This window comes from Thalia democratica, chromosome 3 (assembly GCF_965202585.1).
Source record: "Thalia democratica chromosome 3, ktThaDemo2.hap1.1, whole genome shotgun sequence".
In the NCBI taxonomy this organism is placed as follows: Eukaryota; Metazoa; Chordata; class Thaliacea; order Salpida; family Salpidae; genus Thalia; species Thalia democratica.
The window spans coordinates 21,546,900-21,568,110 of record NC_139167.1 but is presented as its reverse complement, the minus strand read 5'-3'; the positions used below and the strand labels follow the sequence as shown (position 1 = coordinate 21,568,110).

Sequence of the window (21,211 nt, the reverse complement as noted above, 5' to 3'; positions counted from 1 at the left end):
AGCTCCATTCATATGTACAGTGAGTGCTTTTCTTCCCATATTTGACAGTGACAGAGTACATGAACACCACTTGCATTTAAACTTTTGTGTATATATCACAGTTTCACTAAGGAAGTGTCCTTGCTACAGATCATCAATACTAAAATATTTACAAAATCTGCTTGTTCAAGTAGGGTACTTTGTTCAATATGCTAATAGAAAAATTTTGCAGTTTTTTAAAGTATATTTTACTAATTTATCCCAGATGAAGGCTTTGGAAAATGAATAATTTTGTAAATTTTTAGGAAAATTTTGGAATTTTTTTCTGATTTTAAAGGACTCTTATTTAGTTTTTACCATTTTAAGGCTTTGGAAAACAAGAAATTTTGAAAATTTAAACTGACTTTTTCTTAAATTTTATCAAATTTCCTGACTTTTCCTGACTTTTGTCATTTTTCTAAATTTTTCCTGACTTTTCCTGATTTCCTGACTTTTCCTGACCGAGTGGCAACCCTGAATAATGGTTTACATGTAAAATGAAAAACTAAGTAGTTACAGTGAACTAAATTTTACACTTCTTAAAACATTAAGTTGCATATAAATGTCATAATCTTATTTCAAAATCGCTCATTTTCAATTATAAACTTTACTTTAACCCCTTTTTTAGGTCAAGAATGACAATCAAATAAAATAAAGAAACATTGAAATACTAACAAAAAATTCTAAATTTAACAACAAAGTAATTTAACCTGACTTTTTAAATTTAACAATGTTTGCCTAAATACGCATTAAACAGCAGAATTTATTGTCAGATTTTTATTTTGTTTTCATAACTATTAGTTTTTCTCACCATTAAAAATGTAGTAAAAATTGTGAAAAAGGAACAACAAAATATTACAAACCCATTTTTCTGTATACTAAATATAATAAAAAAATAAATTTATTTTTAAATAATTATATTTAAAGTATAAAATGAAGAAAAATTTTTAATAAAACACATTACTTTGAAAAGATGAATCCAAACACCTCTTAAATTTTTGAAAAATTTACAACCTAGAATGTTTCTAAACAAATGCACAAATGTTTTAATAAAAAGGTCAGATAACATCTGTCTATTCAATTTCTTGTGATTAAGTTTACACTTAAATGCTCGTAAATGAATAGAGAAAAATTGCATAAACAGTTTAAAAACCAAACAAAACTAAACAGTCAAAAATATTAATTTAGGTTTGAGACTTTTGAAAGCTTTAATTTAAGTAATTTTCTTTGAATTAAAAGTTGCTTAAAAAACTGCAACATATAAGATATATATTTTTTTTTTAGAAATTAGTGAGAATACTAGCTTTAACCATGGACTACACCCACTCACTTATTCTACTTATTTTCACAACTAAATTAAAATTCTCGTTAAAAAGTGCTTCGTCATTATCGATAACATTGAATTTCATACTTTTTACGATATATCTGGAAGTATGAATACATTGTTTTATTGAGGATATTAGTCTGATATATTTTTAGTATGTAATAAAAACTGGCAGTTTTAATTATAAATGTTACTTTATTTATATTAATCTTCATTTAGTAGCAAAAGTACATAAACTTAGAGTAGTTCATTGAAATAAAGTTAGCTAAAGATTTATGTATCTTTACTGCTTAAGAATTTAAAAATACATCAGTCAAATCAATATCTATTTTATTTCTAGCTTGTTTTATGTTAGTGACTACATAATTTAAAATAATTTTTAAGTTACAGTGTAAAAACAGCAGCATACATTTATGGGCTTAACCAGGTAGAAAAAAAACATGTTCAAATATTATAAAATATACAAAATAATTACTATTATTACTAGGTAAAAAATATCAACATCTTGAAAAATAAAATAAACTGTACAAATAATAGTTTGTGCGTTTTATTAGTTGATGCTTTTCTTCATAATACCAAAAAATAAAAAGACTTTTAATGGTTTTTTTAATATTTATATTCTTTAAAAAGTTTGAATAATGTTAACTTATTATTCAATGAGCTGTAAAAGTATTAAGAAAACAAATAACTGGTCATGCTTAGTAATACCTTATGGTACGTAAATTTTTCACATAATTAAACAGCTAACTATGCTGTAAGTTACCAAGTAAAAAGTAATTCTCAGTTCTTTAAAGTCTCAAAACTATCTAGTTAACTTGATATATTAATCATTTTAGAATGAGTTAAAATTAAACAGAAATACAAATGTGCTTTCTACTTTTACAATAATTAAAAAAAAAACTATTTTTTGTGTTTTGTTTCATTTTAAATATTTCTTTGTAACTAAACCTAAACACCATGCTTTAACTTTACATTAATTTTTAACTTTACTTAAATAATTTACATGGTTATTTTTAAACCACTGTAAAACTTACTTTAGGGCAGTGTAAAGTTTTAATTGATTTTTGGCCAATATTTACAAACACATTCGCTAGGTTAAAGTTCAAAAATATTCATATCATCAGTAAAGTAAAAGTTAGTTTAAGGTCTAAAACTAATCTGAAATTGATTTCAAATTTCAGAAATATATGTCAAGCTCTAAAAATTTTCTTTTTATCTCTACAATAAAAAAAAAACTATAATGTATTCTAATTACCTTAAATATTCCTTAGTAATTTAACCTGAATACCATATTTTACTTAACTTAGATCTTTAACTTTACTTAAGTAATTTACATGGCTATTTGCAAACCACTGTAAAATTTTAAACTAGGTTAAGGCAGAGTAAATTCTTAATTGATTTTTTTGCCTAGATACTACATATACACTCTCTAGGTAAAAGTTCAAAAACTTTTGATAATAAATTTTAGCCATTATCTAACTGAAAACTAATTAAAGTTTACTAATTTCGAGCTACTCATGTTACCACAGACATTAAAAAATCCAATATTCAGTATTTTTCATAAATTCTTTAAACTATTTGACCGATTTTTAATTTCGAAGTTTAATGTTTAACTTTTTTCGTACTATATAATTTAAATTTTCAAAAACATATTAATACCTTTAAAATTTTGCTTTAAAACAAGTTCCTTTTAGCTTAACAATCACAGTTAAATTAACATTTGCTTTATGTTAACAATGTTTGCTTTAAAATGCATTAAATAGCGGAATTTGATGTCAAAGTTTTATTGTTTTGTTAACTATCAGTTTTTCTCACCTCTGACAATACAACAAAGCACCAATCGAACAAAACAGGGTGATAAAAAAATTCTAAGAAGATTTTTCATTAGTACTGGCATACATGGTGTTTAAAGTTTGTATAAAATATTATGTATAAATTAAAGTTCTTTCAATAAACTTTTTAAAAAATAGTCCATTTAACAATTAATAACTTTTTTATTTGTTGTAACCTGCACAATGTTAAGTATTCCTTTAAAAACACAATTTATCTAAAATTTTAATGGTTCAGTTGTTATCTATGTTTTAAAAGCTTTGTGCAAAAATTCATACTTAAATGCTTATAATTGAAATAATGCATTAAAATATTTAAAAAAGAATATATTTTTTATTATTTTACTTGAAAAAATAATAATATTCTAATTAATATATTTTTGAATAAAAAATTAAACAAGTAGAAGAAAGTTTATGAATATGTTCTGTACTAATATTTGCATAAAAAAACAGGTTAAATATAAAAATCCATTAAAAACTTTTAAACACATACGAAAATATTTAATCTATTTTCAGGCCTAACTGAACAATAAAAATTATTGGTAAAAATTTGCTCTGTCATTGTAATATTTCATGAATCTTAATTTATATCAAATTCCATAGTTTGAATAGTAGCTATAAAACTTATAAACTTGTGATAATTCTTTGATTAAATTAGTTTTTATTTGGGAATATAAAACACTACCACATTTTTTTTTAAAATGTTTAAACTTGCTAGTATTCAAATAGTTCTTTTTATGCTAACTAAAACACATGCCTATGGATTTTCAAAGTATTTAACTCAACATTTTATTAATAATATTTTCAAATGTAATTTAGTATAACTAATTAAAAACAATAATATTCAAAGTTCTACGAAACTATCATAGTTTTCATAATATAGTACATATCAGTTATTATATAATAACAAAAAATCACTTTAAGTTAACTATTCTGTTAAAATGACAATTAAAAATACATTAAGTTAATTAAAATTGTTATTTAATTAAACAAATTAAAAGAAAAAACCTTTACTTTTCAATTCACAATCTTCGTTATCACTTTTCAATTTTTCGACATCTTCTATTTTGTAATATTTGTAATCTTCTATTTTGTAGCTGCTAGCAGAGTTGAAGCAAACGCATTTTGTGCAATACACCAGTATTGATGTTGCTATTCTGTAAAAATAAATAGTTTTGTAAATTTTATCATTTAACAGTATTCATACTTTGTTAAATTACAAAAACAACTTTGTTTCGTTAAAGCACTATTTTGTAATAATAGTTGTATTTTCTTAAGTTGTATATATTACGTAATATTGACTGTGTTACGAAAAATAAGCTATATTTATTTCAATAAACTAAAAACATAAAAATGCTTAAAATAGTTGATATTATGTTTAAATATTTATTGAACTTTTTAACGTTAAAAAACAAAAGGAACTAAAGTAACAATTTTGTAATAATTTCTAAATGAGAAAATATACAGTTGCAATATAAAACAGAACTCAATTTTCTAATCATTATTGAGAACATAACATATCAAGTAATGCCTAAAGCTGTAAGAATGCCAAGTTTTTACAAATTATTTTCACATTTTTATCTATATGTTGTAATAAGATTTTGGTAAATTTGAAGGGTATATGCTTGAGATCACTATACACTAATTTACACTTAAAAAGGGAAGGTTGCCAACTTCGAAACTTCTAATTAAATTTTAATTAAAAAGATTTATTACGAAAATTGTAATTTACAGCATCAAAGTTAAAGATTGCTCATTATCTCAATATATTTAAAATGTATAATATAACGAGAAAATGTGCTATAACTATTTTGTATATAAAATATCAAACCAAAAATATTCGGTTTTGAAACTAAACCAAAAATATTCTATTTTGAAACTAAACCATTTTTTTTAAAGATTCTAAAATAATAAGTATTATTCAAATTGTCACTGTCAATTACTTGTGGACAGACTGTACTTAAGTAGTATTTGTTTTTCAACAATACCATTGTATGAGGATTTATTGTATTATTAACAATGGCTCAATAAGTTTTGGTTGTATTACTAAAACACAATACTAAAATTTATTACCTAGCCACAAACACAATAAAGCTGTAAAAATTATAAATTACGACTGTAATAAAGCTCTTTGTTTGATAAAACATAACTGTTAATACATAAGTACTTATAACTTAAAAGTTTTTTTTTAATTTAAGACTTGATAGTAGTTATGTATAAAGTTGACACAGAAAAAAATAACTTAGCTAAAAGACCAAACTCTAAAAAAAATATGTAAGGTAACCTTTTTTTTCAATTTATAAATAAATTTATTAGATGCTGCATAATATCCTTTAAAAGCATGAAGTAAAGAAAAATTTTTACAAAAAGAATAAATTTTGCAACATACAAAATATTTTGGTATTTTACATGAATCTTTAAAATGATTTTATGTAAAATACTTTTAAGGTAGTTTAAAAAGAATTCAGTATTTTAAAACATGTTTACTATTTTGCTTTAATTTACTTATAAAACCTCAAAGTACATAAAAAACACATGATTTCAATAAGTGTGGTTTGAATTAAAATTAAAAAAACTTTCAAAAAATTACATTTCAATGTAAAAAATAAAAATTTGATTATGTAAGAAAATTCAAACGTCAATATAAATATATTTATTCATTACACTAGTCATACATAGCTATAACGTTATCACAAGTTTAAAAAAAATTTAAAGCAGTTTCAATTTTTTTAGAGATGAAATTCATGCATTTAATTAACAAACAATTTATTTTAATTTTATATAAAAATATCAGAATTATTTTTACTTCAATATTTATAAATAAAAACTATTATTTCATCAACAAATATTATTGTTATCAAACAAAAATACAAAGTACTTCATCTAAAATCTAAACAGATTTGAGTATATAAGAAATTGGGTTCTTGCTTTCAAAAAAAATTTGTTTCAACTTTTTTTAGTATAAAAAATACTAGTTAAATTTATTTACACAAATTTAAGTTCTTTAAAAAATAATTTAATGCTATTATTTAAAAACATTTTATTTACTTTTTTTTATAATTATTTTTTTGTAAATATTTCTAAAAAGTTTTCTCTGAAATTTATTTAGAATACATTTATTAAAGTTTTCAAAAAGACACATTAAACACTTTATCTAAACACACCTGTTTATTTATCACTACAGCAACTGCTTATTAAATAAATACAAAACAACCAAACAAAAGAAAACCACAACAAAAAGCTTTGATGGTTACTATGAAAGTTGAATTATAAACATTGAAAAATAAAATTTTACATGTAGACTATTGCATTTAACTTTAAAACACTAGATAATATATTAATTTTAATTTTTGATTGTTTAACTAAATTAACAAAACTTTATAAATAACAAACAATAATAATTGGATAGGAAAAAAAGTGTCTAGAATTTTAATCTTGTTTCAATTAGTAAGTGTAAAATTGTCAATAACTTATATAGATTTTATAACTCTAAAATATTGAAATTGTTGTTAGAATTTATATTTTAAAGTTCATATTAAATTGAAACATTTGTGTTTCTAAAAATGTATTAAATAAGTTAAAATTAAACTTTGAAATGTACTTACAAAAACTAAAAAGTTTATAAACATACATAGAAGTGTTATATAATCGAACAACTACTTGAAGATTACAATTAATACTAAAATTGTTTAATTCAATTTGATTTAAATATTCACAGTTACAGATTAAAAGTATTTTTTACTGCCAAAACAAAATTACTAAAACTTTAATTTAGTATTGGCTACAACTTATCTTTATTTATTAATCAGAATTTGTTTACAACTTAATTTCTACTGTTCTTGCTTTAAAATTTAAGAACTAGATTTAGTTCGTAGTTTAATGGGATATTTCAACATTTTATGAAATAAGAAGAACACTAAGTTTAAAATTTTTGTCTACTTTCTTTTTATGGATGTTTGTTAATAAAAAACAAGAGTATTTTGGATAAAAGCGAATAATATTACAAATAGTAAATATTTATGTTTTTTCCTATGTACAAAAAAAAACTAATATACATAAACAAAGATAAAAAACTTTGAATTTCAAGTATGAAAAAACAAAAAATTAAAAGTGTTGTGGTTTTTATTTAAGCAATAAAGAAATAGAACAATAAACAAAAATAAACTATTTTAAAAAATAAATTAAACATATAAACATCTCGTAACAGGTTTAAGTGTATGTAATTAAAATAGTATAACAGGATTATTTATCAATTAATGTTTCAATTAATAAAAAAAACTTAGTTGAAACTATTTTAGTGTACAGCAAAGAATTTGGTGTTAAAACTTAAAAATTATAATACTTAACTATTATAATTATTAATATTAATCTGAGCAAGAGAAAATTTTACAAAAAAAATAATTTATTTGTAAAACTATTTGTTAAGATGAGGTAATATTATGAAATGTTTCTTTAAATTAAATATGTGACCTTACTTATTTACGTTCCGTATATTAAGAAAATAAAACATAAGGTTGTAAATTTGTTTACTTAAACATCTTGTATGTTTGTTCAAAATGAATTCAAGTAATTTGAAAGGTCAAGATGCTCCAAATTTCCACAGACGTTGTGACGATAGATTAAACATAAACTTTAAAGTTTAAAAAAAGGTTATTGGTATAAAACATTAAAAATGGTTCGATACATTTATCAAAATACTTAACTTTTGCTTAAAAATCTATCACAACAGGTTAAATTTAAAACCAAATGAAACCATTTTAACTGATATTTAAATACATTTTAAAATTAAATAAAAAGTATTTAAAGAAATCTGCACCAAAAGTATTTAAAACTATAACGCACAGTATAATTACCTTAGACAGTAAACATATTCGAAACAGTAACAAGATTTATTTGAACTAACGAATAACTACTTAGTTTAAAAGTGCTAGCAAAGTTCACACAAACTGAAGAAACTGAAACTAAGGTTAACGTGAACTCAATAAACTGCATGCAAAAGTAACAAAGTTTGGGCGAACTCAAGTAAATTGTAACCAAAAATTACACGAACTCAAAAAACTATATCAAAGTTTATACGAACTGAGATACTTTAAAGTTTATATCTTACTATCAGAGAACTTATATACGTTTCAATTCACAGTTTAGAATTAATATTTAAAAAACTTTAAGGTAAGATTTATATATATGTAAGATTTATATAAATTTTTATTGTCAGGTAAGATTTATAGATATGTCAATAGACATAAATAAAATTTCCGGTAAAAACAAAAGTGTATATAATACTATAATTATATATAAATCTTTATCAAAAATTGCAGTTACATCGACTTTTGATATAAATTATTTGTGAAATTTCGTACAAGCTTTTTAAAGTTATATAAAATATTATAGTTCTAAAATAAAAAAGAAGTTATATTAACAATTAGTACAGTAGTATTTGTACTAATTATGTTACAAGAAAGAGAGAGTAATAAAAAATTCAAGCTATTAATATATTGGATATGTTGACAGAAAAACATTTAAAAAGAAGTTAAACATTTATACAACTGCAATACAGTTATACAATATTTATGCAATAAATACATGTAAAAACACCCAGACGAAATTTTAATTAACTCTAAAATGTTTGAAAGTTATCAGTTAATTCAATTATATTTACACATGACATAATAAACACTTAAGTAGAAACATTAGTTTGCACAATATTAAACTGAAACATTTAGTTTGCACAATATTATACTGAAACACGCTTTACCAATTTACAATTTTACCACTAAAAAGCATGAACACATAAGTTTAATTATGTTCCTTGAGTTAAAAAGTTAAAACTAATAAAATATAAAATTCATTATTTATAAAGTTACTACTTTGAATATGGTTTCAAACAACAAACATATGAATAACTAGAATACAAAACAGAGTTAGAATTTGTTAAAGTAAGTATTTTTTTAATAAATAAGATTAACAAACATAATATTTTTTCTAATAAATTTCAAAAAAAATTAAACATATAAAAGTAATAATGAAAGTGAAAAAAAAAATTAGATGCTGTAGTTTACTCAAATTAAAAGTGACTAATTTATTACCATTCATTTAGCTATACAAACACTTATAAAACTATCAGTAAAAAAAACTTAAAGTTTAGTAAAGTTTAAACTTAAATTTTAGTAAACAAAAAGTATTTTTGGTTTCCAAATTTAACTTTAATAATATAAAAACTTGTCTGTAATAAAATCAAACTAAAAAAAGAACAAATATCAATAAGCGTTTATTAAGTAAAGAAATTTTATCATGATTATGAATTTTAAAAATTATGGAAACCTTTGTAAAATATCTTTAAAATCTTTAAAACAAAGTTAAGTTTGAACTAAAATGAAGCAAGCTCTATTTCTTAAAGTTTATTTCCTGTACAAAGAATTTATCATCTAACTACTGATGACAAAGTTAATTGTTTTTAACTATGAAACATTACTCATCATTAGTAAACTTTGAAATGAAAAGCTTGTACAGTTTGAGTTTTATTTAAATAAGATTAGCATTTAATCTGTTTACGAAATCGTTTATAAGTATACAGTAACAATTTCTTAAATATTTTCTTTACAAAACTTATTGTTTGACTGTTCTATGTTTAATTAAAACAAGTATTTTGAATTTATTTGACTGTAAATTATCACTTACTTGATACAATATACTTATACAAACTTACAAAATAGAAAGTATAACGAATGTGGCCATCAGTAAAAGTGTTACATTTGGTGATTTCTAATTTATTATTTTTATTTTTATTTAACTTACACAATAGAAAATATAACAAATGTGGCCATCTGAAGTACTGTAATGTTTGGTGATTTCAAATTTATTACTTACATCTTAATTTAACTTACACAATGGAAAATATAACGAATGTGGCCATCTGAAGTACTGTAATGTTTGGTGATTTCTGGCAACAATTCCCATCTGGAGGTCTTTGCACGTCGTTGCAAAATAAATTCATCAAAATTTGTGTCGTCTGTAGAAATCGCATTAGTTAAAATTTAAAAAAAAATATTTTGTTATAAAACAAATTCATTACAATTTGATAAGTAAAACATATATATATATATATATATGTTAATATAAAATTTTCGTTGCAAAATAAACTCATCAATATTTGTGACATCTATTAAAAAGTCATTAGTGAAAAAATATATCAAAAGCTATTTGTTCCCAAAATAAATTCATCAGGATTTGTGTCGTCTGTTAAAAAGAAATTAGTAGAACAGTGAGATATCTATTCAAAACTTTTAACAAAAATATCTTAATTTGAAATGTCTGATAAATTTCAATATTTTAGTAAGGATGTTTTTTTTTTCAAACATACGTACCAGATTTAAAACTAATTTTGTAAACATTTTGGTTGTCTTAATTATCATTATTGATGTTTATGTATTATATGTCGATTGTATGTCGGTACAGTTGTTAATTTATTTAAAGTTGTTACACAAAAGTTAGTAAGAATTATGTATCAAACTATCCTTAAAAGTATATTTACTGTCTATTAAAATAACTTTACAATTTTATAAATTTTTCTTAACCTAAATGTTAATAACATAAGTAAAATAGTCAGCTATCTTTTATAAAGTTGTTTGCTTTTTGTTTAAACTTGTCAGCAATAGTGACCAAATTTGTTTGTTATTTAAATTTCAACAGTGAAATAAATATTTAATTTTTAAGTAATATTTAAAAAATATACAACCAAATTCAAAACTATTTGACGCGATCAGTATTTAAAACTCACGAACAAAAAGCTTTCTAATAAATCTTTTGTTGCATTATTATTTTACTGAATTCTTTTGTTGTTAACCTTGCTAAACCCATTAAATAAATATTTAAGCTAACTAGTATGTGCTAAAATTTGCAAAAAAGTACAATGCAATGAAGTTTTTAAAAAATAACAATTTTAATGTAGTAAAGTATTAAACCTAGTAAAGTTTATAGCTCAAGGACAGATATACATCATTAGCTAAATTAAGTATATGCTTACAAGGTATTAAAAGTTATATTTTCATCTTACTTAACGGTTTTTCTTTAATTAAAACTAAAAAAATATACTGAAATAATTCAAAAACACGAGCTTAGATTTTAAAAGTTAGTTTTGTCAAAAATAAAACCAATCTATTACAATTATTTTTTCTTTCTAAATTACATTAATCTATGTTATTAATCTTTGTAATTACAATTACAATTAATCTATGTAAAACTTGCTCACATGGATTTTAGAAATTAGATTTTATTTACATTTGTGAAACATAAACTTACTAATTCAGCAATACTTCCGGGATGTGAGAATCCGTATTTGGATTGCTGAATAGTTTGAGAAGCTAGCTGGGCGGGAGAATCTACAGTTGATATATTTGTATGTCCTATTTCATTGAGTACTTCTAATATAACCTGTAAACAAAAATATATAAATATATGAATCTACAGTTGATATATTTGTATGTCCTATGTCGTTCAAAACTTCTAATATTACCTGAAAAAAAAAATAAATAAATATATGAGTCTACAGTTGATATATTTGTATGTCCTATGTCGTTCAAAACTTCTAATATAACCTGTAAATAAAAATCAAAACAAATATTTAACTTTGCATGCACATAAAACAACTTTTGATAAGTTTGTATGTGCTACATTATTCCTTACTACTAATAATACCTATGATAAAATTTTACTAGAAATAAAGTTCATGTTGCGTCATACATTTTGTTGCAGTACTGATACCACAATTTTTATTTCTCAAATTCCAGGTATTTTTAGGTTTTCTATCCAACTTGTCAAATTTCAGGGTTTTCCAACATTACCACATTTTTTAAATTTACAACTTATTTTTATATTTATTATTGTTTAACTTTTTGGTCAATAACTGATACTATAACTTCATTGTATTTATAAGAAAAACATATAATAATATTGAAGATGGTAAAATTTTTAAAATAAAAATAAAAGTTGTATTTGTATATATATATTGTTATACCTGATTATACTGGTCAAGAACTTCATTGTAGGAGATTTTCTCAATAACTTCCTCGTCTTCCAGTTGAGCTGTAGATTCAGATGTTTCCATGGCAACCTCAGTTGTCGCTTCAGTTGGGTTTTTATTTTGCGTTTCAACTGTTTCAGGTTCCTCCGCTATCGGCGCTGTTGAGAAGAAAACAATTTGTATTAAAAAGAAAAAGATTAACACACAAGCTTTGCGCTGTTAAATTAGATAAATTTTAAAATTATTTGATTTTGTTAACTTAAGAACTTTTAGAAGATAAACAAAATTAATTAACTAATTTTGTTTATTGTATTAGCATATGTATTGTATGTGTATTAGTTTAATTTGAAACACAATAAAAAATTTATTATGTTTAGACAACAATTTACGCTTAGACTCACAAAACTGACCATAACAACCTTCTTTTTTTTAATAAATATTTTTATATAAAACCATTGGTAAAAATTTGGACTAAGCAGTTTTTTATTTATATAGGCAATTGCTAATCACTTTGCTTTATGTTTGTGGTATCAGCTTTAACTATTGCATATAAATTAAATATGTGTTTTAAATTTATTAATATTAGAAATAACATACAAAATTAATCAAACAGCTTGAAAATTATCATCGTTATGCTTTTGTTAAGTATATAAAAATTATCAAACTTTAATTTACTACCAAAACAGTATTTAACTTTTTTTTTAATTGAAAAAAGTATTATAATTTAATAAAATTTCAGTATATTACTTAATGGCCTGGGCAAATTGCACATATAATATAAATAAATAATATATTTGAGTGATGTACAAGTGACGTAAATCAATTTATACATTATTAATTTTCATATAAACTATTCTTAATGCGAAATAAATTATATTTTCTCGGGTCAATATATATTTCATTAAACTTTTTGTCATAATGTTTATAAAAGTGACATATATAAAATAAATATAATAAGCGAAACTACTCTTTTGTTTACTTACTAACATGAAAAATAATACTAGCTAGTGTATTTTTTAATACAAGTATAAAAACTGACGAATATTTGTTCTTAAAACCATACAAATAAAATTTAAAGTATATATATTAAAAAATAAATTTAAAAAACTAAAATTTTCTTATTGTATGTTTAAACTCTTTTATTAATAGTTACTTTATTTAAATAAAATTTTATTTGATTTTTGTTAGTATGAAAATAGATTATTAAGTGTTATAGATAAAACTAACTTACCTTTAAAAGAGTTAAAAAAATTTTAATATTTTCACTTAGATCTTTTTCAAGTACTAAAGATATTGTTAGAAAAAAAACTTTTTAAACATATATAAACACAAAAGTTTAAAGCATTAAAGTTAAAAACAATTTTAAAAAAGAAGCAGAAGTTAAAAAAAAATGTAAAAAAAAGTAAAAAATTATTAATCATTAAAACCATTATTAAAAATTTAAATATTTTTTTAAGAATTTGAATTGACAAATACATTAAGAAAACCAAGTAACTTTTTTTTCTTATTTGTCATTCTTAACAAAAATGACAAACAGCTTGTAAAATTTCAATGATAAGAACACCACAAGTTCAAAAATTAAAAAGAAGTAAAAAGCATGAGCTCACACTGAAATCTCAATTCATTAAAAATTCATACTTCCATCATACGACAGCTCGAATAACTAGAAGTGGACTTTTGCGTGCATTTTTAATTGGAAATCTCCCTACTGCTATAAGACGTTTGCTATTTGTTAAAAGGTCAACTTTTTAAGTCGTTTTAGTTTACAAACTTTTAAACATCGTATTAATGTTTGCAAAAGCTTAGATAAACTTGATTTTTAGTTTTTATAAACTTCTTTTTATTGAAAATTTACAAGCAATTGGATGTGTACTTAGTATGTAGCCGCTTAAATAACCTTTACAAACATAAACTTTGAATTCAGAGAAAAATCAAGTAATTGAAAAATATTTTTTTACTGAAAGTAGTTTAATTTCGTTTTCTTCATACTACTTTTTGTAGCTAATAAACATTTTTTTTAACTTTGCTAAGATTTTTGAGTAACTAAATGTATGACAAAAAATAGTATAGCAAAAGCAACTTAAAACAATGTTATAAATGAGGATTGTAATGATTGTAATTTTTTTGTAATGCGAATGACAAAGGCTTAAAGCTTAAAATATTCAAATTTACACTTTAAAAACAGATTTATCAGATGGCACACTGAAAATTAACAGAAGCTATTGTTTATTCATTAACTTAACAATATTGAGCACAGTAGAAAAAATACTTACCACAAACCTATCAAACTAACTTATAAATTCAACTTATATTTACAAAATTGCAAAAAATTAACTTATCCAAGAAGTCATAAATGAAGAAAAATCGAAAAAAAAAATCTAACAATCAGCCATCTATTTATAAAATTTTTAATAACATAAAATTAAATATTTGCAATAATAAATAAACCTTGTAACATCCAGTAATGTTAGCAGATGTGTTAATTACCAATTAACAACAAATTAATTAAGTAATAAACAAAAAAAATATTCGTAATAATAAAAACCTTGTAACATCCAGTATATATTAGCAGAAGTATTAGTGACGAGGTCGTTCATCAAAGATGAAATGTTTGTCAAGTTTGTCTTCAAATCGTCAATGTGGTCTTCCATGTCCTCGTTCGTGTATATCGTTGCCTGTGATGTCATAATAACAAAAATGTGGCGTCATAATACTGTTGATTGTTTCATTATATTAGATTTTTTTTATAATTAAGATAACTATTTAGTCCTGGTAACATGTTTTCCTAAAACAGTAGCAAATATACCTGTGCTTTGAAATTCTTGACTATATATCTCAATTTATTAGATTGTAAGTAAATCAAAAACATTGGCAACATTTTTAGAGAAATTATTATATTTATATTAAATTAGCTTAAAAAAAGTTAAACTAAATAAATAAAATAAATAATTTGAAAATTTTCAAACCAAAAGCTGTTTACAAGTAACTAAATATTTAGCAATTTGTCAATTAATCATATACAGCTGAAAAAAGAAATTAAAACAAACCGTTTCTGTCGATTGAATGATTATGTTTGGAACTTTGTCTTCATTCTGTTAAGAATATTTTTAATTAATTAAATTTAATTTAAATACATATTACATAAACAGTGATCAAATTCAACACATTCATGACGCACTTTTTTTAATATTAGTGACTGCTACAATGAGTAACACAAACAATAATATTTTATTCAAAGAATTTAAAAAAAAGTGTTTGGAGTTCTGAAAATTATTGTTAAACAAATAAAGAAATATTGACATTACTCTACGTATGTATTGGCTGTGATACAAAACAAAATTATCTATAAATATTTTCACTAATAATAAATCTATGTTAAATTTTTTAACATATAACTTTTGTGGAGAAAAAAAGGTATATGCTTAGATTAATTTAATTTTATTAACTATTTATCTTTACATGAACTAAACTATCTTTCACATAAATAAAACATTTATGATACTGATAAGACTAAACTTAAGTATACTATTAGATTTTATTGTTAAAATATAATAATATATTACTGTATACGTAATAACTTTAAATTAACAAACAAAAATAGAACTTCACAACAACTTTTTTAAAATATTTAATATAAACTTCATCTTAACAACAAAAAAAAAAAGACTACAATACGATTTTATTTCTATTTTTAATATTAAACTTATTAGGATATTTAAGAGTTACATCATTATCTATCATTTAAATATTTTTTTCAAACAAATATTATTCTTGAAAGACACTTTAATTAATCCATGATTCACACATATAAAACAAAATCTTACATTGATCCATGACTCATACAAATTATGTAGTCCAGAATCCAAATGAGGCCTCTCAAAGAAGTCCTGTTTGTTAAGGTGTATTAAAATTTACACTTTTGCAGAAACAAAGAATTTAAAAAACTTTAAAACAAAACAAACAAAAAGAACTTGAAAATATTTTATGTTATTTCTTATTTTAAAATAATTTATTCTGGCTTGCTAATTTTTAATAAACTTGCTAACAATTGTGAACACTTTGTAAAACTGTTTAATACACAAACTAAGAAAAAAATTTGTTTAAATATACTTAATTTGTTTAAAGAAAGTAAGAGATAAGAATTTAATTCACTTTAAACAAAATACACAGAACTGAGATGGGATACTGTTTAAATTTAATGTTTTCTAGATAGACATAAAAAATACTTATATTTGTATTTGATTTTTTAACTTCAAAAATTCCTACAAACAATGGTAAATGCTTTGTGGAAATATTTTTAATACATAGACATACTAGAATCGAAATATACAACATTTTATTCCATAGATTACAAAACAACTTATAATAGAAACTTATAGTTTAAATAAATATAAATTAACAAAATAACTATTAATTAATATAAAAATAGATTACAAAATAAGTTAAAGTTAAACTTTTTCACTTATGTATAAACATTTTAATATATTTAATTAACAGCAAAACAAGTAACTTACCACTGCGAAATCTTTTTCCTGAAATCTGATTTCAGTGTCCTGAAATAAAAATTATTACTTTGCATACAACACAAAAATGTGAAACTGCGTTAAAACTATATTTAGAAACACCTATAAAAAAATAAGTTCAGACAGTAAATTAAATTAATGTACAACCTATACAACTAAAATCTTGTTGTTTTAGAATAAAAATTTAAACTAAAATGTTTTATTCAGATGTAAAACATTTAACAAAGCATAAAGTAACCGTTTCTAATATTTTAGAATGTTCAAAGAACTTTTTCATGAAGGACTGATAGACATTTTTCATGTTCGCGTCCCCAACAAATGCAATCTTCTGTTTCTTCAGACAAGATGAACCGTCACTGAATGATTAGTTTGAGTTGACTTGTTGGATAATACATAAGTTTATTTTATTTAAGCAAACTTAGTTCAAAAAATACTTTTCAAGCAAACTTAGTGTTATTCTATTTAAAACGTAGTTGAAAACACAAAAAAACTTAACCACAATTTTTAGTGTACTAATTTTTTTTTAAGTTAAGATGTTAGTACGCTGTCAAATTTCAATTTCAAGTTGGTATGAATTTTGAAAACAAGGTAAGTTTTCAGACTAAAAGTTATAAATGCCAAATACAAACCTTGATTAACACTGACTAACAAAACTTGTTTCAAAAAATTAAAAGTTTTAAGTAGAAATTTAAAACTTAAACAAACCAATTTGCTGAAAAAAACACCAGTATTACATTTTCTTTAATTTTTGTTTTTAAAGAAACTTACAACGGTAAACTTTATTAAGACATCATAACACAAACTGTTATATAAAATAAAATTAATGTGTTTTATTCAAATACTAAATGTTAGGACAAATGCTTCCATTATAAAGAAACAGATATCAGAATAATTAAATTTCTTGGTAACTAAAATAAGTTGCCAAACATAAACAAATAATTACATACAACTTAAACAACTGCACAATATCAGTAAATAACATATAAACAAATTGTACCTAAACTAACTTAGACTGATAATTGTGCATCATACAACTATTTAGTAACTTTAATGTGTAAATTAGTATTCAAACAAACATAAGTTGATAGTTGTTGATCATACTGGTACGTTTAGGATTTTAGGGTTACGTTAGAGAAAATTTCAAACAAACAAATTTAAGCAACAATTTATACCTGTTAAAACAAGTGCATAATAATAAAAAAATTCTAAAAGTAATATCAAAACAAACTTTGGCTGATAATTGTGGATCATACAACCAGTTGGATGCCAAACATCAATGTCAACAAGAGTTCCTCCGTTCAGCAACCTTCCACAAACATTTCCACCTGTGATGTCATAAAAAATAATAATTCAATACTTAAACTTACTGACTTTTATAAAATAAAACAGTAAATAAGCAAAAATCACTTCTGCTACCTTTGTTGAGATAAATACCTCAGTTTTTATAGGATATGCTTCTTGCAATGTTAATTTATTGAATAGAGCTTTTAAAAAAAGTTTAAATTAGTTTAACGACTAAGAAACCAAATAAATAATAAAAAGTTGTTTTTTTTTGAAAACAAAAAGTTTTTAATCAAAAACTTAATAACTTATAGCAACTGAATTTTCTAAACAATGCAAGCAACATTCCTTGGAAAATTGAGATATAGTTTTTATAAACATTACAGTTGTAACTTTATTTTAAATAACATTATAACTTTTAACTCTTTATTTTTTTTTTGTGTTTAATAACTCCGTTAGATTTTATTAATTTAAACAGTATTGGTTTTTATTAAAACAAAAATTCATAAATTTCCCATTTATAAAAGCTTAAACTACTAAGTTATAGATATCAGATAGTTTTTTCAGAATCACTTTATATCTCAATTCATAAAACAGCATTAGAAAAAAACCAACCATTATCCACATAATTGACTCCTTGTATAAAGAAAAGAAGAGCAACTAGAAAGACAGAAATCTTCTTGAAAGTGGAAACGTTTATCACTTTGGTAACTACAGACTGGGTCATTATAATATCATATTAAATATAACTGTGCAAATGATGTTTTTCATTCTAGTACTCAAATGTTAATAGTACTACATATATGTATTGCAGTTGAAGTTTATTAACATTTTTTTAGAAAACACTAGTGTGTTTAATAGGTAGTGTGTTTTAATTAATTTTGCCAATAAGTTTTTAAAGTTTTCTTCTATGGTTCACTGTAGGAGCAGAATATAGCAATTTTCTAGCATTTAAATTGACTCCGGCTTTCAATTTATTATAAATCAGAAAGTAACAATGTGTTTATTTTTATAACATAAAAATTACTTAAAGTAATTATATATTAAAAAATAATACATTTGGATTGTAACTTTTTGAATTAAAGCAAAATAATAATGTATAGTATATATACTGCTTCAGTGCTAAATATGAGTTAAAAATTTCAGACTAAAAATTCAACCAAAAAAAATCTTTAAATTTCTTGATAATTTAAGTAATAATAACTTAAGGCCATAGGGGGGGTAAACCATGTTTTTTACAAGTTGATCTGATTTTATAGTTTTTTATAAGCTTCAAGATGCTATTTATCGTTTTAAAAAACTCAAATTCTTTTTTGAGATATGACCAGTCAAAGTCGGGCCGCATAATAGGTTCTCTATGGGAAGGGAAAACTAAAACAGCAAAAAAAGACTATTTCATTTAAAATCTATCTCCTCCTACATTTTCCAAGCAATCTTTTTCAAACTTTAACAGTTTATTCTTTATACAATAACAAAAAAACGTTACTTTGGAATTAAAAAAAAACTTGTAAAAATGTTTTTTTTTGAAAAAAAACTACTTTTTTTTTTTTTTTGTGATAATTTTTTAATTTTTTAAATTACTAAAATCTTAAGTAACGTTATTTTTTCCTATTATTATAAGGAACGTTTCCTGAAAATTTGAAGAAGATTGCTTGAAAAATGAAAGAGGAGATCAATTTTTAGTAAATTTTAAAATTTCCAAGAAAATTGACCCCAAAAAATTTGCGGTCCATACGTTTATATTGGAAAATTTTTACAAAAAATTAAATATCTTAAAAGTTAAATGATGTTTTTGAATTCTATAAAACCTGGCTTGTAGTTTGTACTTAAAGCTTTTATATAAAAGCCAAAGTTATTTTTTTTTTAATGTTGGACCCCCCTATGGCCTTAAATGCTACTAAAATGGTGGCCCTTATCTTTTCAGACTTTTTTTTCAGGTTTTCTGTTTTTCTTTCTGGTTTTTTTTTTTGACAATTTTTAGTATAAAACTCAATATAAGGTAAATGAATTTAAAAAAAGACAACAAACATAAATATGGTTACAAGGCTAACATATAATTACAGCTTGATATTGGTGCAAAATCAAGGTAGGAAATTACTGTTATTTTATTCAAAAATTGTCAATAGGCCTGGTGTTGATAAATACTTTTAGTTTATTAAGATACAAAATGATCTTATCTTACAATATTCAACTCAGAGCATTTTTAAATCATTAGGACCCCTAATCATCAGGCCACACCTCTGTAAAAAACCTTAGGGGTTTTTTTCTCCGATTTTTATTAAACATGTAAACATTATAATTAGTGTTTGATTTTGTGTTGCAACATGATTTTATATCATCAAAATTAATAACATTGATATTTATTTTTATTATTTCTTCCATACTATTTCAATGTTAGCTTTCAGCTAGATATAAGTCATTCATCTGATCAAATACTTTTTCCAAATAAAGATTTAACATTCTAAGACATTCAATATTAACAGCCAATCTCAAAAACATTGTGAATAGTATAAGGAAAAAACTTACAAATAAATTTATAACAACCTAAAAAAAAGAGTAAAAACCAAAGTATTAACTTAGTCTTAGATAAATTTACTACCAAACCAAGCTAATATTTCTTTTTTTTCTTAAGATTTATTTAAAAGAGTGAGTCTTATAAAAATTTAAGATTTCGACCAAATATTAACAGTTTTTAGTTTTATTTAACGCACTTTCGAATAGAAAGATTATAAACTCTATATTACTTTTTTTATACAGATATTTCAAAAATTTAAATTTTGTCTTTTCTTAAAAACAAAGATGCTGTCTTTAAACTAGTTCTTTGTTTTATTTACAAACAATTTTTGGAAAAACTTTTAATAACAAGATAACTTTTTTAATGCTTAAAAAAATGTTTAAAAACACTAAAGAATTTTTATTTACAATACCTTTTTTGAAGTAGTTATTATTTCAGAATGACTTCATAGTCTATTACATTTTATACAAAATAATATATTGGTGCACTAAATTTTGCATATTGATGCACTAAAATAAATAACGCAACGCACTAAATTTTGAATATTTTGTGAATCCCTTTGTAAAGCCTTTTTTATTAATTTGAAATAAATAAAAAACAATCATCATTGATGATCAATACACATTAAGTTCCGACATTGCAGGTAAGCTTAGTTTTTTTTCACCGTAGGAAATCATAACAATAAATGAACGTAAATAAAAT

The 21,211-nt window shown here is 22.7% G+C and overlaps 1 protein-coding gene across 1 annotated transcript in view; it reads right to left on the bottom strand.

The window, feature by feature from the left end:
- LOC145831301 (N-acetylneuraminate (7)9-O-acetyltransferase-like) overlaps positions 1 to 18,744 on the bottom strand; it is a 28,838-nt gene extending 10,094 nt beyond the window's left edge. Inside the window, exons 1-11 of the mRNA XM_082938500.1 lie at positions 18,610 to 18,744; positions 17,942 to 18,038; positions 16,952 to 17,069; positions 16,705 to 16,743; positions 16,015 to 16,077; positions 15,238 to 15,282; positions 14,736 to 14,865; positions 12,185 to 12,348; positions 11,470 to 11,601; positions 10,056 to 10,180; positions 4,180 to 4,328 (exon numbers count right to left, since the gene is read on the bottom strand). Of these exons, the coding sequence (XP_082794626.1) occupies positions 4,180 to 4,328; positions 10,056 to 10,180; positions 11,470 to 11,601; positions 12,185 to 12,348; positions 14,736 to 14,865; positions 15,238 to 15,282; positions 16,015 to 16,077; positions 16,705 to 16,743; positions 16,952 to 17,069; positions 17,942 to 18,038; positions 18,610 to 18,721 (1,174 nt within the window). The 5' untranslated portion in view covers positions 18,722 to 18,744. The remainder of the gene's footprint in view (positions 1 to 4,179; positions 4,329 to 10,055; positions 10,181 to 11,469; positions 11,602 to 12,184; positions 12,349 to 14,735; positions 14,866 to 15,237; positions 15,283 to 16,014; positions 16,078 to 16,704; positions 16,744 to 16,951; positions 17,070 to 17,941; positions 18,039 to 18,609) is intronic.
- Between the last annotated feature and the right edge of the window lie 2,467 nt (positions 18,745 to 21,211).